Here is a 27,782-nt window from a genome sequence, read left to right on the forward strand (position 1 = left end):
ACTTCTAATGGTGTTGACCCCTCTACCTCCTGAGTCTCTACTTCTAATGGTGTTGACCCCTCTACTTCCTGAGTCTCCACTTATAATGGTGTTGACCCCTCTACCTCCTGAGTCTCTACTTCTAATGGTGTTGACCCCTCTACTTCCTGAGTCTCCACTTATAATGGTGTTGACCCCTCTACCTCCTGAGTCTCTACTTCTAATGGTGTTGACCCCTCTACCTCCTGAGTCTCTACTTCTAATGGTGTTGACCCCTCTACCTCCTGAGTCTCTACTTCTAATGGTGTTGACCCCTCTACTTCCTGAGTCTCCACTTATAATGGTGTTGACCCCTCTACCTCCTGAGTCTCTACTTCTAATGGTGTTGACCCCTCTACCTCCTGAGTCTCTACTTCTAATGGTGTTGACCCCTCTACCTCCTGAGTCTCTACTTCTAATGGTGTTGACCCCTCTACCTCCTGAGTCTCTACTTCTAATGGTGTTGACCCCTCTACCTCCTGAGTCTCTACTTCTAATGGTGTTGACCCCTCTACCTCCTGAGTCTCTACTTCTAATGGTGTTGACCCCTCTACCTCCTGAGTCTCTACTTCTAATGGTGTTGACCCCTCTACCTCCTGAGTCTCTACTTCTAATGGTGTTGACCCCTCTACCTCCTGAGTCTCTACTTCTAATGGTGTTGACCCCTCTACCTCCTGAGTCTCTACTTCTAATGGTGTTGACCCCTCTACCTCCTGAGTCTCTACTTCTAATGGTGTTGACCCCTCTACCTTCTGAGTCCCTCTACTTCTAATGGTGTTGACCCCTCTACCTCCTGAGTCTCCACTTATAATGGTGTTGACCCCTCTACCTCCTGAGTCTCCACTTATAATGGTGTTGACCCCTCTACCTCACCTCCCAGTAGCTCAGGGTCTGCTGCTGAGAGATAAATAAACACATTGTGTGAAATGTTGCAAAATAGACAGAAAGATGGAAGGGGACCAAACTAAAAACCATTATTTAGTTGGAGAAAGATAAGCCCCGGCATAGCAATGTCGGAAAGCCACCCACAGTGATTCTAATAGATTTTTAACATTAACATTTTGACCATTTTGAGAGTATAAATATATTTACATAAATGAATAAATTAATTGAATAATGTTTACCCTCAGTCAATAGTGACCTGATGCAAATGCAATTTCATAACAGAAATAGACTGTTGACGCAAGGGAAACATGTATTATTGTTTATTAACAGGAAAACTATATAAATAAACAATAAACAAGTGTACATTTTTCCCTTGCGAGAAATGTATTATTGTTTATTAACAGGAAAACACTGTAAATAAACAATAAACAAGTGTACATTTTTCCCTTGCGAGAAATGTATTATGGTTTATTAACAGGAAAACACTGTAAATAAACAATAAACAAGCGTACATTTTTTTCCTTGTCAACAGTCTATTCCTGTTATGAATTTTCATTTGCATCAGGTCACTATTGACTTGTTGCATCGGGCTGAGAAACAACCAATTCATGACTTTCACTCAAATCCTGCATTTGTATCAATAGAGGTTCTGCACTAAAGTTTAAATGAATCAAAGTGAAGGCATACTGCAGGTAAAGGGTCATACTGTAGGTAAAGGTCATACTGTAGGTAAAGGGTCATACTGTAGGTAAAGGGTCATACTGTAGGTAAAGGTCATACTGCAGGTAAAGGGTCATACTGTAGGTAAAGGTCATACTGTAGGTAAAGGGTCATACTGTAGGTAAAGGTCATACTGTAGGTAAAGGGTCATACTGTAGGTAAAGGTCATACTGCAGGTAAAGGTCATACTGCAGGTAAAGGTCATACTGCAGGTAAAGGGTCATACTGTAGGTAAAGGGTCATACTGTAGGTAAAGGTCATACTGCAGGTAAAGGGTCATACTGTAGGTAAAGGTCATACTGTAGGTAAAGGGTCATACTGTAGGTAAAGGTCATACTGTAGGTAAAGGGTCATACTGCAGGTAAAGGGTCATACTGTAGGTAAAGGTCATACTGTAGGTAAAGGGTCATACTGTAAGTAAAGGTCATACTGCAGGTAAAGGGTCATACTGTAGGTAAAGGTCATACTGTAGGTAAAGGGTCATACTGTAGGTATAGGGTCATACTGTAGGTAAAGGGTCATACTGTAGGTAAAGGTCATACTGTAGGTAAAGGTCATACTGTAGGTATAGGGTCAAACTTTAGGTAAAGGGTCATACTGTAGGTAAAGGGTCATACTGCAGGTAAAGGGTCATACTGTAGGTAAAGGGTCATACTGCAGGTAAAGGGTCATACTGTAGGTAAAGGGTCATACTGTAGGTAAAGGTCATACTGTAGGTATAGGGTCAAACTTTAGGTAAAGGGTCATACTGTAGGTAAAGGTCATACTGTAGGTAAATTGTCATACTGTAGGTAAAGGGTCATACTGTAAGTAAAGGTCATACTGCAGGTAAAGGGTCATACTGTAGGTAAAGGGTCATACTGTAGGTAAAGGGTCATACTGTAGGTAAAGGGTCATACTGTAGGTAAAGGTCATACTGCAGGTAAAGGGTCATACTGTAGGTAAAGGTCATACTGCAGGTAAAGGGTCATACTGTAAGTAAAGGGTCATACTGTAGGTAAAGGTCATACTGCAGGTAAAGGGTCATACTGTAAGTAAAGGGTCATACTGTAGGTAAAGGGTCATACTGTAGGTAAAGGTCATACTGTAGGTAAAGGGTCATACTGTAGGTAAAGGTCATACTGCAGGTAAAGGGTCATACTGTAGGTAAAGGGTCATACTGTAGGTAAAGGGTCATACTGTAGGTAAAGGTCATACTGCAGGTAAAGGGTCATACTGTAGGTAAAGGTCATACTGCAGGTAAAGGGTCATACTGTAAGTAATGGGTCATACTGTAGGTAAAGGTCATACTGTAGGTAAAGGTCATACTGCAGGTAAAGGGTCATACTGTAAGTAAAGGGTCATACTGTAAGTAAAGGTCATACTGTAGGTAAAGGTCATACTGCAGGTAAAGGGTCATACTGCAGGTAAAGGGTCATACTGTAGGTAAAGGGTCATACTGTAGGTAAAGGGTCATACTGCAGGTAAAGGGTCATACTGCAGGTAAAGGTCATACTGTAGGTAAAGGGTCATACTGCAGGTAAAGGGTCATACTGCAGGTAAAGGTCATACTGTAGGTAAAGGGTCATACTGCAGGTAAAGGGTCATACTGTAGGTAAAGGGTCATACTGTAGGTAAAGGTCATACTGTAGGTAAAGGGTCATACTGCAGGTAAAGGTCATACTGTAGGTAAAGGGTCATACTGTAGGTAAAGGGTCATACTGTAGGTAAAGGGTCATACTGCAGGTAAAGGGTCATACTGTAGGTAAAGGGTCATACTGTAGGTAAAGGGTCATACTGTAGGTAAAGGGTCATACTGCAGGTAAAGGTCATACTGTAGGTAAAGGGTCATACTGCAGGTAAAGGTCATACTGTAGGTAAAGGGTCATACTGTAGGTAAAGGGTCATACTGTAGGTAAAGGTCATACTGTAGGTAAAGGGTCATACTGCAGGTAAAGGTCATACTGTAGGTAAAGGGTCATACTGTAGGTAAAGGTCATACTGTAGGTAAAGGGTCATACTGTAGGTAATATGGTCATAATTTGGCAGGAGGTTAGGAAGTGCAGCTAAGTTTCCACCTCATTTTGTAGGCAGTGTGCACATAGCCTGTCTTCTCTTGAGAGCCAGGTCTGCCTTCGGCTGCCTTTCTCAATAGCAAGACTATGCTCACTGAGTCTGTACATAGTCAAAGATTTCCTTAATTTTGGGTCAGTCACGGTGGTCAGGTATTCTTCCTGACACGTGTGCTCCCTCTCCGGCCTCTAGGTCACCAGGCTGCTCGTTATGGCGCACACCTGCCACCATCGTTACGCGCACGTCATCAGACTCACCTGGACTCCATCACCTCCCTGATTACCTTCCCTATATATGTCACTCCCTTTGGTTCCTTCCCCAGACATCCTGGTTTCTATTCCTGTGTCATGTCTGTGCTTTGTTTGTGTATTTAGTTGCATTTATTTATTAAAACACTCACTCCCTGAACTTGCTTCCTGACTCTCAGCGTACTCGTTACACGTCCACTGTGTACTCTCTGTTTAGGCCATGATAGCTTTCTAGTTTGCTCTGTTTTTTTGGTAAATTCTTTCCAATGTGTTGTAATTATCTTTTAGTTTTCTCATGATTTGGTTGGGTCTAATTGTGTTGCTGTCCTGGGGCTCTGTGGGGTCTGTTTGTGTTTGGTGTTCTACGTTGTATATGGAGGATATTTTTGCAGAATTCTGCATGCAGAGTCTCAATTTGGTGTTTGTCCCATTTTGTGAATTCTTGGTTGGTGAGCGGACCCCAGACCTCACAACCATAAAGGGCAATGGGTTCTATAACTGATTCAAGTATTTTTAGCCAGATCCTAATTGGTATGTTGAATGATATGTTCCTTTTGATGGCATAGAAGGCCCTTCTTGCCTTGTCTCTCAGATCGTTCACAGCTTTGTGGAAGTTACCTGTGGCGCTGATGTTTAGGTCGAGGTATGTATAGTTTGTTGTGTGCTCTAGGGCAACGGTGTCTAGATGGAATTTGTATTTGTGGTCCTGGCGACTGGACCTTTTTTGGAACACCATTATTTTTGTCTTACTGTCAGGGCCCAGGTCTGACAGAATCTGTGCAGAAGATCTAGGTGCTGCTGTAGGCCCTCCTTGGTTGGTGACAGAAGCACCAGATCATCAGCAAACAGTAGACATTTGACTTCAGATTCTAGTAGGGTGAGGCCGGGTGCTGCAGACTGTTCTAGTGTCCTCGCCAATTGGTAATATATATGTTGAAGAGGGTGGGGCTTAAGCTGCATGCCTGTCTTACCCCCCGGGCCCTGTGGAAAGAAATGTTTGTTTTTTGCCAATTTTAACCGCGCACTTGTTTGTGTACATGGATTTTATAATGTCGGATGTTTTTCCCCCACACCACTTTCCATCAATTTGTACAACCCTCATGCCAAATTGTGTCAAGCTTTTTTGAAATCAACAAAGTATGAGAGAACTTTGCATGTTTGTTTGTCAATTAGGGTGTGCAGGCTGAATACATGGGCTGTCGTATGGTAATTTGGTAAAAAGCCCATTTGACATTTGCTCAGTACATTGTTTTTGCTGAGGAAATGTATGAGTCTGCTGTTAATGATAATGCAGAGGATTTTCCCAAGGATGCTGTTGACGTATATCCCACGGCAGTTATTGGGGTCAAATTTGTCTCCACTTTTGTGGATGGGGGTGAGCAGGTTCCAAATATTGGGGGAGATACCAGAGCTGAGGATGATGTTAAAGAGTTTAATAATAGCCAAATTGAGTTTGTGGTCTGTATATTTCATTTCATTTAGGATACCATCAACCCCACAGGCCTTGTCGGGTTGGAGGGTTTGTATTTTGTCCTGTAGTTCATTCAATGTAAATGTAATTCTCTCTCTCTCGCCCCCCCCCCCCAGGTTCATTGCTGTGTCAATCCCTCTGAACTACAACAGGAAGCACGTTGACCAGCGTCAGATCATCCTGCTGTCAGGCACCTGGCTCATAGCCCTGGCCGTGGCCTCCCCAGTCATGTTGGGTATCAACAACATCCCACACCGAGATACCACCGAGTGTAAACTGGAAGATGACAACTACGTAGTGTACTCCTCTGTCTGCTCCTTCTTCATCCCCTGCCCCATCATGCTCCTCCTCTACTTCGGCATGTTCCAGGGCCTGAAGAGGTGGGAGGAGGCGCGCAAGGCCAAGCTGAGGAACAGCATCCAGACATGTAGGAAGCTTCAGCATGCAGCCGCAGCCGCCGCCATGCCAACCTCAGGGACCATCCCCGGGCCTCTGCCCATGCCCCTGCCCAGGATCATCGAGAGGGACCTGGCTCAGGCCCGGCTGGGGCTGGAGGATACCGATGACTATCTGCAGCCGGACTGCCCCCCGTTCCCCTCGGCGTACAGGGAGCGGATCAGCTCCGTGCCGTCTATCTCCTACCAGCAGCAGCCGCCGCAGAAGAGGAAGCGAGCCAAGATCAACGGCAGGGAGAGGAAGGCCATGAGGGTTCTTCCTGTTGTGGTGGGTAAGTGCCACAGATTAAAGTTACAGACTTGTCAAAAACTCACAAAGGCTCCTCTGACTTGTCAAAACTAATAAGTTCCCCTCAAACCTGTCAAAAACTTACAAAGGTTTTCTTCAAACTTCAAGTCTTAGAGTATGAGTCAGAATCAAGTTCCAAGTCTTTGTGACTGACTCAAGTCCCCATCTCTGCTTCCTCCCTTTCTCTTTTCTACTGAGGGCTCATAGGGTAGGTTCTGACTGGTCGTGATCAGACCTGGGTCAAATACATGTTTTGGGCACATACTGTATAAACCCCTTATGGCCGACCTCAAAGCGCACGTTGCTTTCCCCAAAGGCTTTAAAAAAATATATATATTATTTAAAATATATAATTAAAACACACATTGGGAGCCCTAAAAGCTAGACTAGACAGTCACTCTCAGATAGTACTGGGAACTGGTTCTCCAGTTATAATGACAGGCTACATTTATAAAAGGATGAAAGTATTGTGTTTCCAGCTTCTGATTCACTGACCTGCTTAATGGATGATAATGTTTATCAAACCAGGACCTGGAAATTGATAGAAATGTTAAATCATGAGATGAAGTGATGAAAAGGATAAAATACCCAGCAGGCCAAGCTGATTGAAATGATGTCATTATGTTATTTTAACCAATTTGGCCCACTGGGAGAGTGTTGTGTTTTCAGGCCTCTCTGGAGTCACACTGACCTGGAAATTGATTAAGGAGTCCTAACGGTCTAGATGGAAATGATGCAGTGATAAACCGAGGGGGAATTCTCTAGCTCCCATTTCTGAAGTTATACACTTTTGGCCACAGCATCATCGTTCATGAATAATTTGAGGTGGTTGAGTCATTTTCTCAGTGTCAGGCTGATGAGGTGCGTTTTTTATGAAACATGCATTATGTTTGAGTGGTGGATGCTGGTGGCACATCCTTCATCTTCATCGGTGAGAGAAAATAAAATCCTTCTATAAAAAGGTGCTGTGTCCTGCGGTACTCTCATGGCTTCCTGATCTGTCATAATGAACTGGTTCACACTTTAAAAAGGCTTTCAAAAGAGGTTATTTGGCTGTCCTAGTAGGAGAACCCTTTTGAAGAACTTTTTGGGGTTCTGGGTAGAACCCTCTGTGGAAAGGGTTCTACGTAGAACCCAAAGGGTTCTGCTTGGAAAAGGACAACCCAATAACCCTTTTAGGTAGAACTGTAAGTGTGGTGTGCCTACTGCCATGAGATACTTTTATATTTAAATGATTAATGGGAGAAACAACCTTTCTAAAGTACAATGATGAGAGTGCTACAGTGTTGACAGCAGATACACAGCTTGTTAGGAAAATACAGAATGCTACAGTGTTGACAGCAGATACACAGCTTGTTAGGAAAATACAGAATGCTACAGTGTTGACAGCAGATACACAGCTTGTTAGGAAAATACAGAATGCTACAGTGTTGACAGCAGATACACAGCTTGTTAGGAAAATACAGAATGCTACAGTGTTGACAGCAGATACACAGCTTGTTAGGAAAATACAGAATGCTACAGTGTTGACAGCAGATACACAGCTTGTTAGGAAAATACAGAATGCTACAATGTTGACAGCAGATACACAGCTTGTTAGGAAAATACAGAATGCTACAGTGTTGACAGCGAATACACAGCTTGTTAGGAAAATACAGAATGCTACAATGTTGACAGCAGATACACAGCTTGTTAGGAAAATACAGAGTGCTACAGTGTTGACAGCGAATACACAGCTTGTTAGGAAAATACAGAATGCTACAATGTTGACAGCAGATACACAGCTTGTTAGGAAAATACAGAGTGCTACAGTGTTGACAGCAGATACACAGCTTGTTAGGAAAATACAGAGTGCTACAGTGTTGACAGCAGATACACAGCTTGTTAGGAAAATACAGAATGCTACAGTGTTGACAGCAGATACACAGCTTGTTAGGAAAATACAGAATGCTACAGTGTTGACAGCAGATGCACAGCTTGTTAGGAAAATGCAGAATGCTACAGTGTTGACAGCAGATACACAGCTTGTTAGGAAAATGCAGAATGCTACAGTGTTGACAGCAGATACACAGCTTGTTATGAAAATACAGGATTGGGGACAGCAGATGCAAAATTATTATGCACTTATTATCAATAATGAAAAGTTAATGATAAGTGATGATAAGCAACTACATGTTGTCGGCAAGCAACACAACTAAATGGTTAAAAACATTTACTAATCAAATCATACCAAAGGTCATCAAACCCAGCCAATAGCTAATATACCTTGGAGGCTGTATTTACTAAACCCAAATTATTAGGAAAGCCCGTGGATATCAGTAGCATCTTATCGGAGAAACTAATAACGAGGAACTACACTTTATCATGTAGGGTCCTGTAGACATCCCTGTGGTGCAGCCAGGCAACATAACTAAGGTAAAGGTCTGTAGTCATCAGACACTAGGTCTAACAGAAGGTCTGTAGTCATCAGATGCTAGATCTAACAGAAGGTCTGTAGTCATCAGATGCTAGGTCTAACAGAAGGTCTGTAGACAGAAGGTCTGTAGTCATCAGATGCTAGGTCTAACAGAAGGTCTGTAGTCATCAGATGCTAGGTCTAACAGAAGGTCTGTAGTCATCAGATGCTAGGTCTGACAGAAGGTCTGTTAGACAGAAGGTCTGTAGTCGTCAGACGCCAGGTCTAACAGGTCTGTTAGACAGAAGGTCTGTAGTCATCAGACGCTAGGTCTGACAGAAGGTCTGTTAGACAGAAGGTCTGTTAGACAGAAGGTCTGTAGTCATCAGACGCTAGGTCTGACAGAAGGTCTGTAGTCATCAGATGCTAGCTCTGACAGAAGGTCTGTAGTCATCAGATGCTAGGTCTGACAGAAGGTCTGTTAGACAGAAGGTCTGTAGTCATCAGATGCTCGGTCTGACAGAAGGTCTGTTAGACAGAAGGTCTGTAGTTGTCAGACACTAGGTCTAACAGAAGGTCTGTTAGACAGAAGGTCTGTAGTCGTCAGACACTAGGTCTGACAGAAGGTCTGTTAGACAGAAGGTCTGTAGTCATCAGATGCTAGGTCTAACAGAAGGTCTGTAGTCGTCAGACACTAGGTCTGACAGAAGGTCTGTTAGACAGAAGGTCTGTAGTCATCAGATGCTAGGTTTGACAGAAGGTCTGTAGTCATCAGATGCTAGATCTAACAGAAGGTCTGTAGACAGAAGGTCTGTAGTCATCAGATGCTAGGTCTGACAGAAGGTCTGTAGTCATCAGATGCTAGGTCTAACAGAAGGTCTGTAGTCGCTAGATGCTAGATCTAACAGAAGGTCTGTAGTCGCTAGATGCTAGGTCTGACAGAAGGTCTGTAGTCGCTAGACGCTAGGTCTGACAGAAGGTCTGTAGTCGTCAGACACTAGGTCTGACAGAAGGTCTGTTAGACAGAAGGTCTGTTAGACAGAAGGTCTGTAGTCATCAGATGCTAGGTCTGACAGAAGGTCTGTAGTCATCAGATGCTAGGTCTGACAGAAGGTCTGTAGTCATCAGATGCTAGATCTAACAGAAGGTCTGTAGTCATCAGATGCTAGATCTAACAGAAGGTCTGTAGACAGAAGGTCTGTAGTCATCAGATGCTAGGTCTGACAGAAGGTCTGTAGTCATCAGATGCTTGGTCTGACAGAAGGTCTGTAGTCATCAGATGCTAGATCTAACAGAAGGTCTGTAGTCATCAGATGCTAGATCTAACAGAAGGTCTGTAGTCATCAGATGCTAGGTCTAACAGAAGGTCTGTAGTCATCAGACGCTAGGTCTGACAGAAGGTCTGTAGTCATCAGATGCTAGGTCTGACAGAAGGTCTGTTAGACAGAAGTTCTGTAGTCGTCAGACACTAGGTCTAACAGAAGGTCTGTTAGACAGAAGTTCTGTAGTCGCCAGACACTAGGTCTGACAGAAGGTCTGTTAGACAGAAGGTCTGTAGTCATCAGATGCTAGGTCTGACAGAAGGTCTGTAGTCATCAGATGCTAGGTCTAACAGAAGGTCTGTAGTCATCAGATGCTAGATCTAACAGAAGGTCTGTAGACAGAAGGTCTGTAGTCATCAGATGCTAGGTCTGACAGAAGGTCTGTAGTCATCAGATGCTAGGTCTAACAGAAAGTCTGTAGTCGCTAGATGCTAGGTCTAACAGAAGATCTGTAGTCGTCAGACACTAGGTCTGACAGAAGGTCTGTAGTCGTCAGACACTAGGTCTGACAGAAGATCTGTTAGACAGAAGGTCTGTTAGACAGAAGGTCTGTAGTCATCAGACGCTAGGTCTGACAGAAGGTCTGTTAGACAGAAGGTCTGTAGTCATCAGATGCTAGGTCTGACAGAAGGTCTGTAGTCATCAGATGCTAGGTCTAACAGAAGGTCTGTAGTCATCAGATGCTAGGTCTGACAGAAGGTCTGTAGTCATCAGATGCTAGATCTAACAGAAGGTCTGTAGTCATCAGATGCTAGGTCTGACAGAAGGTCTGTAGTCATCAGATGCTAGGTCTGACAGAAGGTCTGTAGTCGTCAGATGCTAGGTCTGACAGAAGGTCTGTAGTCATCAGATGCTAGGTCTGACAGAAGGTCTGTAGTCGTCAGATGCTAGATCTAACAGAAGGTCTGTAGTCATCAGATGCTAGGTCTAACAGAAGGTCTGTAGTCATCAGATGCTAGGTCTGACAGAAGGTCTGTAGTCATCAGATGCTAGGTCTAACAGAAGGTCTGTAGTCGCTATATGCTAGGTCTGACAGAAGGTCTGTAGTCGCTATATGCTAGGTCTAACAGAAGGTCTGTAGTCGCTAGATGCTAGGTCTAACAGAAGGTCTGTAGTCGCTAGATGCTAGGTCTAACAGAAGGTCTGTAGTCGCTATATGCTAGGTCTAACAGAAGGTCTGTAGTCGCTAGATGCTAGGTCTGACAGAAGGTCTGTAGTCGCTAGATGCTAGGTCTAACAGAAGATCTGTAGTCATCAGATGCTAGGTCTGACAGAAGGTCTGTTAGACAGAAGGTCTGTAGTCGTCAGACGCCAGGTCTAACAGGTCTGTTAGACAGAAGGTCTGTAGTCATCAGATGCTAGCTCTGACAGAAGGTCTGTTAGACAGAAGGTCTGTAGTCATCAGACGCTAGGTCTGACAGAAGGTCTGTTAGACAGAAGGTCTGTAGTCATCAGATGCTAGGTCTAACAGAAGGTCTGTAGTCATCAGACGCTAGGTCTGACAGAAGGTCTGTTAGACAGAAGGTCTGTAGTCATCAGATGCTCGGTCTGACAGAAGGTCTGTTAGACAGAAGGTCTGTAGTTGTCAGACACTAGGTCTAACAGAAGGTCTGTTAGACAGAAGGTCTGTAGTCGTCAGACGCTAGGTCTGACAGAAGGTCTGTAGTCGTCAGACACTAGGTCTGACAGAAGGTCTGTTAGACAGAAGGTCTGTAGTCATCAGATGCTAGGTTTGACAGAAGGTCTGTAGTCATCAGATGCTAGATCTAACAGAAGGTCTGTAGACAGATGGTCTGTAGTCATCAGATGCTAGGTCTGGCAGAAGGTCTGTAGTCATCAGATGCTAGGTCTAACAGAAGGTCTGTAGTCGCTAGATGCTAGATCTAACAGAAGGTCTGTAGTCGCTAGATGCTAGGTCTGACAGAAGGTCTGTAGTCGCTAGACGCTAGGTCTAACAGAAGATCTGTAGTCGTCAGACACTAGGTCTGACAGAAGGTCTGTAGTCGTCAGCACAGGCTGCGAGGTCGTGACAGAAGGTCTGTTAGACAGAAGGTCGTGCTCGCGCTAGGCGACAGAAGGCGTGCGGGCGGCTCGTGCTAGGCTGCGAGGTCGAGCACGGCTAGGTCTGACAGAAGGTCTGTAGTCATCAGACGCTAGGTCTGACAGAAGGTCTGTAGTCATCAGATGCTAGGTCTAACAGAAGGTCTGTAGTCGCTAGATGCTAGGTCTAACAGAAGGTCTGTAGTCATCAGACGCTAGGTCTGACAGAAGGTCTGTAGTCGCTAGATGCTGGGTCTAACAGAAGGTCTGTAGTCGCTAGATGCTAGGTCTAACAGAAGGTCTGTAGTCATCAGACGCTAGGTCTGACAGAAGGTCTGTAGTCATCAGATGCTCGGTCTGACAGAAGGTCTGTTAGACAGAAGGTCTGTAGTCGTCAGACACTAGGTCTAACAGAAGGTCTGTTAGACAGAAGGTCTGTAGTCGTCAGACACTAGGTCTGACAGAAGGTCTGTTAGACAGAAGGTCTGTAGTCATCAGATGCTAGGTCTGACAGAAGGTCTGTAGTCATCAGATGCTAGATCTAACAGAAGGTCTGTTAGACAGAAGGTCTGTAGTTGCTAGATGCTAGGTTTGACAGAAGGTCTGTAGTCATCAGATGCTAGATCTAACAGAAGGTCTGTAGACAGAAGGTCTGTAGTCATCAGATGCTAGGTCTGACAGAAGGTCTGTAGTCATCAGATGCTAGGTCTGACAGAAGGTCTGTAGTCATCAGATGCTAGATCTAACAGAAGGTCTGTAGTCGTCAGATACTAGGTCTGACAGAAGGTCTGTTAGACAGAAGGTCTGTAGTCATCAGACGCTAGGTCTGACAGAAGGTCTGTTAGACAGAAGGTCTGTAGTCATCAGATGCTAGGTCTGACAGAAGGTCTGTAGTCATCAGATGCTAGGTCTAACAGAAGGTCTGTAGTCATCAGATGCTAGGTCTAACAGAAGGTCTGTAGTCGCTATATGCTAGGTCTGACAGAAGGTCTGTAGTCGCTATATGCTAGGTCTAACAGAAGGTCTGTAGTCGTCAGACGCCAGGTCTAACAGAAGGTCTGTAGTCATCAGACACCAGGTCTAACAGAAGGTCTGTAGTCGTCAGACGCCAGGTCTAACAGAAGGTCTGTAGTCGTCAGATACTAGGTCTGACAGAAGGTCTGTTAGACAGAAGGTCTGTTAGACAGAAGGTCTGTAGTCATCAGACGCTAGGTCTGACAGAAGGTCTGTTAGACAGAAGGTCTGTAGTCATCAGATGCTAGGTCTGACAGAAGGTCTGTAGTCATCAGATGCTAGGTCTGACAGAAGGTCTGTTAGACAGAAGGTCTGTAGTCATCAGATGCTAGGTCTGACAGAAGGTCTGTAGTCATCAGATGCTAGGTCTGACAGAAGGTCTGTAGTCGTCAGACGCCAGGTCTAACAGAAGGTCTGTAGTCGTCAGACGCCAGGTCTAACAGAAGGTCTGTAGTCGTCAGACGCCAGGTCTAACAGAAGGTCTGTAGTCATCAGACACCAGGTCTAACAGAAGGTCTGTAGTCGTCAGACGCCAGGTCTAACAGAAGGTCTGTAGTCGTCAGACACCAGGTCTAACAGAAGGTCTGTAGTCGTCAGACGCCAGGTCTAACAGAAGGTCTGTAGTCGTCAGACGCCAGGTCTAACAGAAGGTCTGTAGTCGTCAGACGCCAGGTCTAACAGAAGGTCTGTAGTCGTCAGACGCCAGGTCTAACAGAAGGTCTGTAGTCGTCAGACGCCAGGTCTAACAGAAGGTCTGTAGTCGTCAGACGCCAGGTCTAACAGAAGGTCTGTAGTCGTCAGACGCCAGGTCTAACAGAAGGTCTGTAGTCGTCAGACGCCAGGTCTAACAGAAGGTCTGTAGTCGTCAGACGCCAGGTCTAACAGAAGGTCTGTAGTCGTCAGACACCAGGTCTAACAGAAGGTCTGTAGTCGTCAGACACCAGGTCTAACAGAAGGTCTGTAGTCGTCAGACACCAGGTCTAACAGAAGGTCTGTAGTCCTATTAGAAGTGTGACTTTAGTCTGCCGTGTTCTCTACCTGACTAAGTTTAGCTTAAAGCCTTCAATCCAATCATTATGTACCACTTTGGATCGTCTTACCCCTACAACACACATGACCACAGGTTTAAGTATAGAGATGCCTACTGATTCGTTCACGGCTTCAACTAATGAGCAGAAAGAGATGGAAGTGTTGAGGAGAGTTAAATGTCTTCATTAGTCTCCAGTTACACAGCCAGACTGACTGATGTTCCTCTGTCTTTGGTCATCTATGTGGGAGACCATGTGGGTGGTGACTCATTACACAGATAGTCATTTCATACTACCATGCCCAATCCAAACATAATGTGGATATTTTCAGCAAAGTTCCAGAAACTTTGATTGTGATATGCGTAATCAGGTCAGCTGTGTACAGCTTGGTTTGGTTCAGCAGTGTGAAAAGCCCATCTGCGTTTCTAGCAAACAAACAGAGTTTAAAGTAAGAAAAAAAAGGATCGCTGCTGTTCACAGATCAGGGATTTTTTTTCAGCTGACTTTGAATTGAAGTTGATCTTTAATTTGATCATGTCCCAGGACAGGAAGCAGTTGGTAACACTCAGAGCGTCACATCAATTAGTACTAGCAGGAAACCCAGTTAATCACGCAGGGCCCGCTGCTGTGGACACCACAGGCTGTCCCTCATAACACCAGGCAGACAGTGAGGGTGGTTCATGTTGAAGACAACACAGACCAACACCACTGTCGGCCGTCTCCACTCAGTAGATCACCGGCTGGGGGGCGATGAACGGTGACGATTCAACATGTCAAATAGTTGGGAAATGAACAGAAAATGTGGCTGTTCTGTGGTCAGAGATGAGGCTGTGCACAGCCAACGTTGGTGTTGGTCTTGTTCTTTACATTGAGGGTAGATATTAAGATGTCACTGAGGGTAGTGATTCCGACACGGGAAGTTGGGAGCATAAGAGGGGAAAGGAAGGAGAAGCGTTTAGCTTATACTCAACAGACAGACAGACAGACAGACAGACAGACAGACAGACAGACAGACAGACAGACAGACAGACAGACAGACAGACAGACAGACAGACAGACAGACAGATCCTCTCCTACTCGACAGACAGACAGACAGACAGACAGACAGACAGACAGACAGACAGACAGACAGACAGACAGACAGACAGACAGACAGACAGACAGACAGACAGACAGACAGACAGACAGACAGACAGACAGACACATCTATTTTTCCTCTTTGGCAACAACACTTATTCTATGAAAGGGTTAAATAACAGACAATTTTCTGTTTCCAATTTGTAAAAAGCATTTGTTGACTGTAATGGTTCTCCACATTCGTCAAATGAAATACGCTCTTGGAGGTGAGCTAAATTAAGTTTTCTGGACCAATGTTGATACTTTGATTGCTTTATGGGGAAGCTCAATAAGGAAGCTCAATGGAGGAGCACACAATCATATTTAAATTTCTTCCAGGGGTGCTCCAGATTAGTTAGGGACTGGCAAGCAGGGTTCAAATTACCCAGTGGAAATTGGAAACATTTATGAAGGTTAATCTAACTGACATTTTGGGACGTTCTAGGGGGGTGCTCATAATCTCTAGGGGGTGCCCAACATATCTTGGGGGGGCCTGACATCAAAGTGTTTGACTTGTGGGGGGGGGGGGGGGGGGTCCACATCGATATTAAAATGATCACCCCTCTAACGACAACCACATTTATGCATGCAGATGAAGACAGGCTGTCTCTTAAGAGTAAAGTCTCTCCGCCTCCCAGAGAGTTGAGGTATAAATTCAGCCTCTCGTCCAATGAACACCCAACAAATTAATCACACGACGCACGGAGACACATGGAGACACTCCAGACAAATGGCTTCTATCTGCCTTCTATCTACTGTCAGTTGCCCCTTGATTAAGTGTCTGTCCAGGGAAGCTCTGATTCACAGCTGTAGGTGGTTGGTTGGTCTTGATTAAGTGTCTGTCCAGGGAAGCTCTGATTCACAGCTGTAGGTGGTTGGTTGGTCTTGATTAAGTGTCTGTCCAGGGAAGCTCTGATTCACAGCTGTAGGTGGTTGGTTGGTCTTGATTAAGTGTCTGTCCAGGGAAGCTCTGATTCACAGCTGTAGGTGGTTGGTTGGTCTTGATTAAGTGTCTGTCCAGGGAAGCTCTGATTCACAGCTGTAGGTGGTTGGTTGGTCTTGATTAAGTGTCTGTCCAGGGAAGCTCTGATTCACAGCTGTAGGTGGTTGGTTGGTCTTGATTAAGTGTCTGTCCAGGGAAGCTCTGATTCACAGCTGTAGGTGGTTGGTTGGTCTTGATTAAGTGTCTGTCCAGGGAAGCTCTGATTCACAGCTGTAGGTGGTTGGTTGGTCTTGATTAAGTGTCTGTCCAGGGAAGCTCTGATTCACAGCTGTAGGTGGTTGGTTGGTCTTGATTAAGTGTCTGTCCAGGGAAGCTCTGATTCACAGCTGTAGAGGGAAACTAAGCTTATTAGGTTGCAGTGTCAGTTCCAGAGGGAGGAAGAGCTTCCCTGTTCAGGAGCTGGTACTACCTAGGCTGTATCCCAAATGGCAGCCTATTCAGTGCACTACTTTTGTCCAGAGGTTTATGACGGCTCTAGTCAAAAGTAGTGCACTAGATAGGGAATAGGGTACAGTTTAGGACTTAACTCTAATCTGTATCGCTACTCCACCCCGACCTCCAAGCGCTTGACTGAGTATTTATAGCAATCCCATCAACATTCCTGCATTATTCATCTCACCAGAGAGGCAGGCAGGTTTCTAATCTACAAGGACATCAGCCATGCTGTTAATTTATCTCACTCTTATCGCATATTGTAAACGCTTTTTTGGAGGGATTCGGCCCAAATGGCACCCTATTCCCTACATAGCGCACTACTTTTGACCAGGAATAGGGTGCTATTTGGGATTCCCCCGAGGTAATGTTGACAGGGTCTGGGCAGTGTAAATGAGTGTTACCCAGCCGCTGAGGTGTCGTTGTGAATTGATTGCGTGTGAAATAGTTTGGGATGCTAACCCTGTGGCAACATTAAATGATCAACCGCTATACACTCACTGGTTGGAAAAGAATATTAACATTTATTTTCCACAGAATGAGTTCTCTCTCTCTCTCTCATTAGTGTGTGTCGGTCTTTGTAAACTGTCAACATGCCACTATATAAAATGGAGTGTTTGCTGCTTCAGGGGCAAAAAGAGAATATAAGCTAATTGTAAAAAATGTGTGAAGGTTAAACTGCTGGTTAATGTTCCTAGAGTTAAGACTCCATGAAATAGCAATAAGACTGACATGGTAGATTGGCTGTGCTTTACCAATCAGATCAAATGGGGCTGGCAGCGCTACAGTAAAGTCTGGTGGCTGGAGGGAGATTTTACACCACTTTGATTCAGCTTCTGCTTGGTCTTGGTAACAACGGTTATAAAGGGATACAGTATGTAGATAAAGACCTACAGTATGTAGATAAAGGGCTACAGTATGTAGATAAAGACCTACAGTATGTAGATAAAGGGATACAGTATTTAGATAAAGGGTTACAGTATGTAGATAAAGACCTACAGTATGTAGATAAAGGGATACAGTATATAGATAAAGACCTACAGTATGAAGATAAAGACCTACAGTATGTAGATAAAGACCTACAGTATGTAGATAAAGACCTACAGTATGTAGATAAAGGGTTACAGTATGTAGATAAAGACCTACAGTATGTAGATAAAGGGATACAGTGTGTAGATAAAGACCTACAGTATGAAGATAAAGACCTACAGTATGTAGATAAAGACCTACAGTATGTAGATAAAGGGTTACAGTATGTAGATAAAGGGTTACAGTATGTAGATAAAGACCTACAGTATGTACATAAAGACCTACAGTATGTAGATAAAGGGCTACAGTATGTAGATAAAGACCTACAGTATGTAGATAAAGACCTACAGTATGTAGATAAAGGGTTACAGTATGTAGACAAAGGACTACAGTATGTAGAAAAAGACCTACAGTATGTAGATGAAGACCTACAGTATGTAGATGAAGACCTACAGTATGTAGATAAAGACCTACAGTATGTAGATAAAGACCTACAGTATGTAGATAAAGACCTACAGTATGTAGATAAAGGGTTACAGTATGTAGATAAAGGGCTACAGTAGGTAGATAAAGATCTACAGAATGTAGATAAAGGGTTACAGTATTTAGATAAAGGGTTACAGTATGTAGATAAAGACCTACAGTATGTAAATATAAAGGGTTATAAAGGGTTACAGTATGTAGATAAAGGACTACAGTAGGTAGATAAAGACCTACAGTATGTAGATAAAGACCTACAGTATGTAGATAAAGACCTACAGTAGGTAGATAAAGACCTACAGTATGTAGATAAAGACCTACAGTATGTAGATAAAGGGTTACAGTATGTAGATAAAGACCTACAGTATGTAGATAAAGGGATACAGTATGTAGATAAAGACCTACAGTATGTAGATAAAGGGCTACAGTATGTAGATAAAGACCTACAGTATGTAGATAAAGACCTACAGTATGTAGATAAAGGGTTACAGTATATAGATAAAGGACTACAGTATGTAGATAAAGACCTACAGTATGTAAATAAAGACCTACAGTATGTAGATAAAGACCTACAGTATGTAGATAAAGGGTTACAGTATGTAGATAAAGACCTACAGTATGTAGATAAAGGGATACAGTATGTAGATAAAGGGATACAGTATGTAGATAAGACCTACAGTATGAAGATAAAGACCTACAGTATGTAGCTAAAGACCTACAGTATGTAGATAAAGACCTACAGTATGTAGATAAAGGGTTACAGTATGTAGATAAAGGGTTACAGTATGTAGATAAAGGGATACAGTATGTAGATAAAGACCTACAGTATGTAGATAAAGACCTACAGTATGTAGATAAAGACCTACAGTATGTAGATAAAGGGTTACAGTATGTAGATAAAGACCTACAGTATATAGATAAAGACCTACAGTATGTAGATAAAGACCTACAGTATGTAGATAAAGACCTACAGTATGAAGATAAAGACCTACAGTATGTAGATAAAGACCTACAGTATGTAGATAAAGACCTACAGTATGTAGATAAAGGGTTACAGTATGTAGATAAAGACCTACAGTATATAGATAAAGACCTACAGTATGTAGATAAAGACCTACAGTATGTAGATAAAGACCTACAGTATGAAGATAAAGACCTACAGTATGTAGATAAAGACCTACAGTATGTAGATAAAGACCTACAGTATGTAGATAAAGACCTACAGTATGTAGATAAAGGGTTACAGTATGTAGATAAAGGGTTACAGTATGTAGATAAAGGGTTACAGTATGTAGATAAAGACCTACAGTATGTAGATAAAGACCTACAGTATGTAGATAAAGACCTACAGTATGTAGATAAAGACCTACAGTATGTAGATAAAGGGATACAGTATGTAGATAAAGACCTACAGTATGTACATAAAGACCTACAGTATGTAGATAAAGGGTTACAGTATGTAGATAAAGACCTACAGTATGTAGATAAAGACCTACAGTATGTAGATAAAGACCTACAGTATGTAGATAAAGACCTACAGTATGTAGATAAAGGGATACAGTATGTAGATAAAGACCTACAGTATGAAGATAAAGACCTACAGTATGAAGATAAAGACCTACAGTATGTAGATAAAGACCTACAGTATGTAGATAAAGGGTTACAGTATGTAGATAAAGGGTTACAGTATGTAGATAAAGACCTACAGTATGTAGATAAAGACCTACAGTATGTAGATAAAGACCTACAGTATGAAGATAAAGACCTACAGTATGAAAATAAAGACCTACAGTATGTAGATAAAGAACTACAGTATGTAGATAAAGGGTTACAGTATGTAGATAAAGGGTTACAGTATGTAGATAAAGGGTTACAGTATGTAGATAAAGGGTTACAGTATGTAGATAAAGACCTACAGTATGTACATAAAGACCTACAGTATGTAGATAAAGGGTTACAGTATGTAGATAAAGACCTACAGTATGTAGATAAAGACCTACAGTATGTAGATAAAGGGTTACAGTATGTAGATAAAGGACTACAGTATGTAGAAAAAGACCTACAGTATGTAGATAAAGACCTACAGTATGTAGATAAAGACCTACAGTATGTAGATAAAGACCTACAGTATGTAGATAAAGACCTACAGTATGTAGATAAAGGGTTACAGTATGTAGATAAAGGGATACAGTATGTAGATAAAGACCTACAGTATGTAGATAAAGACCTACAGTATGTAGATAAAGACCTACAGTATGTAGATAAAGAACTACAGTATGTAGATAAAGACCTACAGTATGTAGATAAAGGGTTACAGTATGTAGATAAAGGGTTACAGTATGTAGATAAAGGGATACAGTATGTAGATAAAGACCTACAGTATGTAGATAAAGACCTAGAGTATGTAGATAAAGGGATACAGTATGTAGATAAAGACCTACAGTATGTAGATAAAGACCTACAGTATGTAGATAAAGGGTTACAGTATGTAGATAAAGACCTACAGTATGTAGATAAAGGGATACAGTATGTAGATAAAGACCTACAGTATGTAGATAAAGGGTTACAGTATGTAGATAAAGGGATACAGTATGTAGATAAAGACCTACAGTATGTAGATAAAGACCTACAGTATGTAGATAAAGACCTACAGTATGTAGATAAAGAACTACAGTATGTAGATAAAGACCTACAGTATGTAGATAAAGGGTTACAGTATGTAGATAAAGGGTTACAGTATGTAGATAAAGGGATACAGTATGTAGATAAAGACCTACAGTATGTAGATAAAGACCTAGAGTATGTAGATAAAGGGATACAGTATGTAGATAAAGACCTACAGTATGTAGATAAAGACCTACAGTATGTAGATAAAGGGTTACAGTATGTAGATAAAGACCTACAGTATGTAGATAAAGGGTTACAGTATGCTGATAAAGACCTACAGTATGTAGATAAAGACCTACAGTATGTAGATAAAGACCTACAGTATGTAGATAAAGGGATACAGTATGTAGATAAAGACCTACAGTATGTAGATAAAGACCAACAGTATGTAGATAAAGACCTACAGTATGTAGATAAAGGGTTACAGTATGTAGATAAAGACCTACAGTATGTAGTTAAAGACCTACAATATGTAAATAAAGGGCTACAGTAGGTAGATAAAGGCTACAGTAGGTCGCCTTTTAGTAGATATAAGTTGATTGATTCATAATTGATGGGATATTTTCCAGATTCTCAATGCGTTTACATAGTAAGGAGGTAAAGTCACCATCTAATCAATCAGTCATCCGTGAATCAATTAATGGATCCATTTATCAGAACAGTCCCCTAACCTCTCCTCCTCCTCCTCCTCCTCTTCCCCTCAGGCTGCTTCCTGTTCTGCTGGACCCCGTTCTTCGTCGTCCACACCACACGGGCCCTGTGTGCTACCTGCTACATCCCACAGGCCCTGATAAGCACCGTCACCTGGCTGGGCTACGTCAACAGCGCCCTCAACCCCATTATCTACACGGTCTTCAACACAGAGTTCAGGAAGTTCTTCAAGAAGTCCCTCCACTCATTCAGCTGCTGCTGACATCAGCCCCAGACCAGAGGGACAATGGTAGCTCTAACTGTACTCTCACAGAAGGCGTATACTACTGCACAGGCATGTCAAGGGCCAGGGTCAATTCCAGTCAATTCAGAAGGTACACAAAAAATGTCCAATTATCGTCAATGCTTTTCACTGAGGAAAATGTGCAATTGGATTTTGGTTTGACTTTCTTAAATTGTCTGGGGATGGCCCAGGGCTAAATCTGTATGTTTAGCTCTGTGGTGGCTAACCCTCCTCCTGGACAGCTACTTAGTGAGCAGGTTTTTGCTACAACCACAACCCTACCCTAAACAAATGACCTTGATTAACTGATTTAGCAGGGATGGAGTAAAAGCCAGCACACCCTGTAGGAGGTTACAAGGGCAGGACTATGTTTTAATGGAACCTTTATTTAACTAGGCAAGTCAGTTAAGATCAAATTCTTATTTACAATGACGGCCTAGGAACAGTGGGTTCAGGGGCAGAATGACATATTTTTACCTCGTCAGCTCTGGGATTCGATCCAGCAACCTTTAGGTTACTGACCCAACGCTCTAACCACTAGGCTACCTGCCGCCTCAACCCCATAGTCATGCCGCTGAGATATGAGTATGAGTGTTTATCTGGTGGGTGGGGCATTAGTTTGCACATTTGAGACCATACCAATTGTTCTAAAGTGACATCTCTAACCATCCTGGACACCGGGCGATGCCAGACGAGCATGCCCAGTATTCCTTAATATTGTTTATTACAGGTGTGGTATGAGGTTTAACATAAGCATTATAACAGTATTACCATAGTGTTATTACAGCCCTGTGAATACACCTTTAATCTGAAGTTATTTATCTTAAGACAGCATTATGAAGAACAGAAGCTAATCAATGAATGCATTCATACAGTATGTATAATACTAAAGCTATAGCCTGTAACCTCATATACAAATCCATTCAAATGTTGTTGTTTTTTAAGTTTGTTGTAATATTGTTTTGCCATTTTACTGAAGCCAATACTTTGACTGTATCTGCCTGTAACAGCAGTCTGTTTGTCGGGTCATTGACAGTGCCTACTGTTTACCATATCCACGTTTTATGTGGTAAGCTTTCCAATAAAAAAGACACCTCTTTGTAAAGCAATGACCTGTTCTCATCAGTATCAGCAATAACACCAGTATTTCAGTTAAAACTCCTTGTAAAGCAATGACCTGTTCTCATCAGTATCAGCAATAACACCAGTATTTCAGTTAAAACTCCTTGTAAAGCAATGACCTGTTCTCATCAGTATCAGCAATAACACCAGTATTTCAGCTAAAACTCCTTGTAAAGCAATGACCTGTTCTCATCAGTATCAGCAATAACACCAGTATTTCAGTTAAAACTCCTTGTAAAGCAATGACCTGTTCTCATCAGTATCAGCAATAACACCAGTATTTCAGCTAAAACTCCTTGTAAAGCAATGACCTGTTCTCATCAGTATCAGCAATAACACCAGAATTTCAGCGAAAACTCCTTGTAAAGCAATGACCTGTTCTCATCAGTATCAGCAATAACACCAGAATTTCAGCTAAAACTCCTTGTAAAGCAATGACCTGTTCTCATCAGTATCAGCAATAACACCAGTATTTCAGCTAAAACTCCTTGTAAAGCAATGACCTGTTCTCATCAGTATCAGCAATAACACCAGAATTTCAGCGAAAACTCCTTGCAGAAACAACAACTTGGGCGGTCGATTATACATATGCACACAAAAAAAGAACTAGGTCTATATATCAGCTTTCCCAGCTAAATAAACTATCTAGCAAAACTTGGCAGAATGTATTTTAAATAGAAATGACTTTCAGTCAGTCAGACAAAGTGGCTGAGGAAAATGAGGAGAATTCTAAAGTGCCTTTTCTCCCAGTTCTGTGGCTAGTAGTTCAGAGAGCAATTTAAACACTCAGGCAGAGAGACAGAGAGGTGGAAACGAGGACAGATGAAACCATGAGAAACTCTGGGAACATCAGAGATCCAGCTGCAGTTGGTGACATGTTTTACTGAGAGAGAAGAGGGAGAGAGAGAGATAATTGAATTGAGAGAGATAGCATATGTGACCATTTTGATGACGTACATAGTGCAAGAGAGAGACGTGATGACACACTATCACGATCGTCACCCAGCACCACCAGCCACCTAGCCATGCTGAGTGGTTTGGAGGCTCTCTCTTCTCTCTCATGTACGTTCAAACTGGATCATTTCCTGGATATGATTCAATCAGAGTTCCCCCAGGGCTCTGATAACAATCTGAGATAGAGGGATACACTGTTATCACTATCTCCATAACCAGGTGTCCTGGCCCAGGTCTGTCCCAGGCTCTCTCCCTATAACCAGGTGTCCTGGTCTGTCCCAGGCTCTCTCCCTATAACCAGGTGTCCTGGTCCAGGTCTGTCCCAGGCTCTCTCCCTAACCAGGTGTCTTGGTCCAGGTCTTTAGATCCAGTAACGAGATAAAACAAAAAAACGAACAAAATAAAAACCGTCAGCGCTGGTGATGTTGCATAGCCTGGTGGAACCAGCCTGGTCAATGAATTTGTTGCACATGGGGATGTGTGAAACTTACTCCTCAGCCTGAACAGACCCCACTTACGCCAGTGAATAGCTGGCTTTTTGCGTGGCACCCTCTGGTAAGACGTTTCAGGAGGGCGGTCACGTGCTAGCAAGGTAGTTCCGAGTTCGTTCCAGGTACGAGCTGAATCAGGAGAAAGTGGTACTCGCTAAGCAAACAGCGTGATGTCGTTTACACAGCCGCCATTCTGTTTTACTGGGCTGGTTCTACCAGGCTAGATGTAGCGTGTTTTGTTTACCTTTTGATTTGACCTACAGGTTCATTTTTAAATAAAAGTTCAAGAGGCCGTTGAGAGTATCAATTTTAAGAGTCTCGATGAAATGTAATTTGATTAAAAATCAATTTTTTTCTTGACCCTTGGAAACTGCAGTTCTATTTATTCACTTTATCTCCATGTTACCAGATGGAATGTTACGCTCGTTGATGGAAGGATTGGACCAAGGTGCAGCGTGGTGGGCGTACATCTTTCTTTATTCAATGAACACCGAAACAAAACAAATACAAACGTAACGTTCAGTAGGGCTACACAGCACAGTACCAAAAACACGATCCCATAAACTAAAAGGTGGAGAAAAGGCTGCCTAAGTATGATCCCCAATCAGAGACAACGATAGACAGCTGTCTCTGATTGGGAACCATACCCGGCCAACAAAGAAATAGAAAACATAGATTGCCCACCCTAGTCACACCCTGACCTAACCAAATAGAGAATAAAAGGGATCTCTAAGGTCAGGGCGTGACATGGAAGGCAATCTGTTGAGGTTGAGAGAGTCTTTAAACGTGGATGGGAATGACGGTTGTCATTCAATTTCCACGGTTAGATTAACATACGGTTTGTTCAGCAGTTAAGTGGAGCGGGACGATGATCCAACAGAAGCTAATCCAGATTAAATGAGTAAGGATGAGTGGGCTTCCCTCTGGACTGGACAGCTGAGTGTCACTCATCTCTGATTGACAGGTGAGTGATCATGACGATGGTTGTCATGACATTGTGACTTGGAAATGGAATGTTGCATTATTCATCTGTGTGAAAGGATTCCTTTTAGTTCCACTTTGTTAGGGTGTTAATGTGTATCCCAAATGTCCCCTATTTATAGTGCACTGCATTTGACCACAGCCCTATGGGCACTATCAAATAAAATGTTATTTGTCACATGCGCTGAATACAACAGATTTTACTGTGAAATGCTTAATTTCAGAGTCCTCCCTTACGATGCAGAGTAAAAACAAAATGAATACATTGTAACACAAGAGGAATAAAATAAAATACACAAGAATGGTGCTATATACAGGAAGTACCAGATCACTGTGGAGCTATGTACAGGAAGTACCAGATCACTGTGGAGCTATATACAGGAAGTACCAGATCACTGTGGAGCTATATACAGGAAGTACCAGATCACTGTGGAGCTATATACAGGAAGTACCAGTACCAGATCACTATGGAGCTATATACAGGAAGTACCAGTACCAGATCAATGTGGAGCTATATACAGGGAGTACCAGTACCAGATCAATGTGGAGCTATATACAGGAAGTACCAGATCACTGTGGAGCTATATACAGGGAGTACCAGTACCAGATCAATGTGGAGCTATATACAGGGAGTGCCAGTACTATATACAGGGAATACCAGTACTCTATACAGGGAGTACCAGTACTATGTACAGGGAATACCAGTACTATATACAGGGAGTACAAGTGCTATATACAGGGAGTACCAGTACTAAATACAGGGAGAACCAGTACTAAATACAGGGAGAACCAGTACTATATACAGGGAGTACCAGTACTATATACAGGGAGTACCAGTACTATATACAGGGAGTACCAGTACTATATACAGGGAGTACCAGTACTATGTACAGGGAGTACCAGTACTATGTAGAGGGAGTACCAGTACTATGTACAGGGAGTACCAGTACTATGTACAGGGAGTACCAGTACTATATACCAGTAGCAGATCACTGTATACACTGTACTCCGTCACTGCACCCCTCTACTAGCTTGAACCAGAAAATGGCTGCTCATTGCTCGACTCCAGATGAGCGTAAATGGATGCTAGCCACCGTGCTTCTACATCTGCATTGCTGTTTGTGGTTTTAGGCTGGGTTTCTGTATATCACTTAGTGATATCGGCTGATGCGTGTTGGAACCAGAAAGAAGGAGAAGAATCATTCTCGGTGTGCCTGCTTTCTTCCCCCTCGTCCGGACGTAAGACTTTCAAATAGCTTTTAGCCCCTGTACCAGCTGTCTTCTGCCGGGGACTTGGATGTTCCCTCCATGGCTGTCCCTCCAGCTACCCCTCCCTGTCCTAGTCAATCAACTGCCTGAGCACAGCCTGGACCCCCCTCCGCTGGACCACCTCCCCTGGACCCCCTCCCCTGGACCCACCTCCGCTGGACCCACCTCCGCTGGACCCACCTCCGCTGGACCCCCCTCCGCTGGACCCCCTCTGCTGGACCCCCTTCGCTGGACCCCCTCCGCTGGACCCCCCTCCGCTGGACCCCCTCCGCTGGACCCCCTCCACTGGGCCGTGCTCTCTGGATCAGAGCTCTGTACCTTTTGGCTGACGTGGCCTGCATGCAGCCGGCGTCGCAACAGCCCTCTTCTCAGGTGAGCACTGTGGCTCTGGCCTCGTAATCAGCATCGAGACACGGCAGAGGACGGATCATTCTGGCTATTGTGTTAGGGAGTTCGATGGTGAGGTATTTATCTGTACCTGGGGTCAAAGACTTTGTGGATATTACCAGGTTGATTCCCAAGGCCGTGAGCCAGTCACCTGGGGCTGATACTGTCATGGTTCATGTGGGGTCAAAGTTCAGGATATGACCAGGTTAATTCCCGGGGGGGCTGACACTGTAATGGTTCATGTGGGGTCAAAGTTCAGGATATCACCAGGTTGATTACCGAAGCTGTGAGTCAGTCACCTGGGGCTGATACTGTCATGGTTCATGTGGGGTCAAAGTTCAGGATATGACCAGGTTGATTCCCGAGGCTGTGAGTCAGTCACCTGGGGCTGATACTGTCATGGTTCATGTGGGGTCGAATGACATTATGAAGGGCAGTTTAGAGCAGCTGAAGATGGATTTTAAAGAACTTATTGGGTCACTACTTGACACCAACAAACACCCCATAATATCTGGCCCTCTGCCCTCCCTAAAGCGTGGCATTGAACGGTTCAGCAGACATTTAGCCCTCCATAACTGGCTACGAGACTATTGCAGCTCTGTGGGTGTAACACTAATTGACAATTTTGATACCATCTGGAAACAAAGCTCGTATTATAAGGAGGATGGTATCCACCCGAATCTGCAGAGCAGAACAGAACAGAGCAGAACGGAATATAACAGATTAGAGTAGAGGAGAACAGAGTAGAACAGAACAGAGTAGAACATAACAGAGTAGAGTAGAGGAGAACAGAGTAGAACAGATTAGAGTGGAACAGAACAGAGTAGAACAGATTAGAGTGGAACAGAACAGAGCAGAACAGAACATAGCAGTCGAACAGAATAGAGCCTAATTTCCCCTGACATGACTGATCAATACTGATCATCAACATCCAACAACCAGCCCTATAATGAACAGGTTGAATAAGCTCTTCTCCTGTG

The 27,782-nt window shown here is 43.2% G+C and overlaps 1 protein-coding gene across 1 annotated transcript in view; it reads left to right on the plus strand.

The window, feature by feature from the left end:
* Positions 1–22,703, plus strand: part of LOC106595330 (D(4) dopamine receptor) — a 29,588-nt gene extending 6,885 nt beyond the window's left edge. The window contains exons 3-4 of the mRNA XM_045708950.2: positions 5,511–6,121; positions 21,369–22,703. Coding sequence (XP_045564906.1) covers positions 5,511–6,121; positions 21,369–21,577 — 820 coding nt within the window. The 3' untranslated portion in view covers positions 21,578–22,703. The remainder of the gene's footprint in view (positions 1–5,510; positions 6,122–21,368) is intronic.
* Positions 22,704–27,782: the final 5,079 nt, after the last annotated feature.

Source organism: Salmo salar, chromosome 26 (assembly GCF_965601325.2).
Source record: "Salmo salar chromosome 26, fSalSal1, whole genome shotgun sequence".
In the NCBI taxonomy this organism is placed as follows: domain Eukaryota; kingdom Metazoa; phylum Chordata; class Actinopteri; order Salmoniformes; family Salmonidae; genus Salmo; species Salmo salar.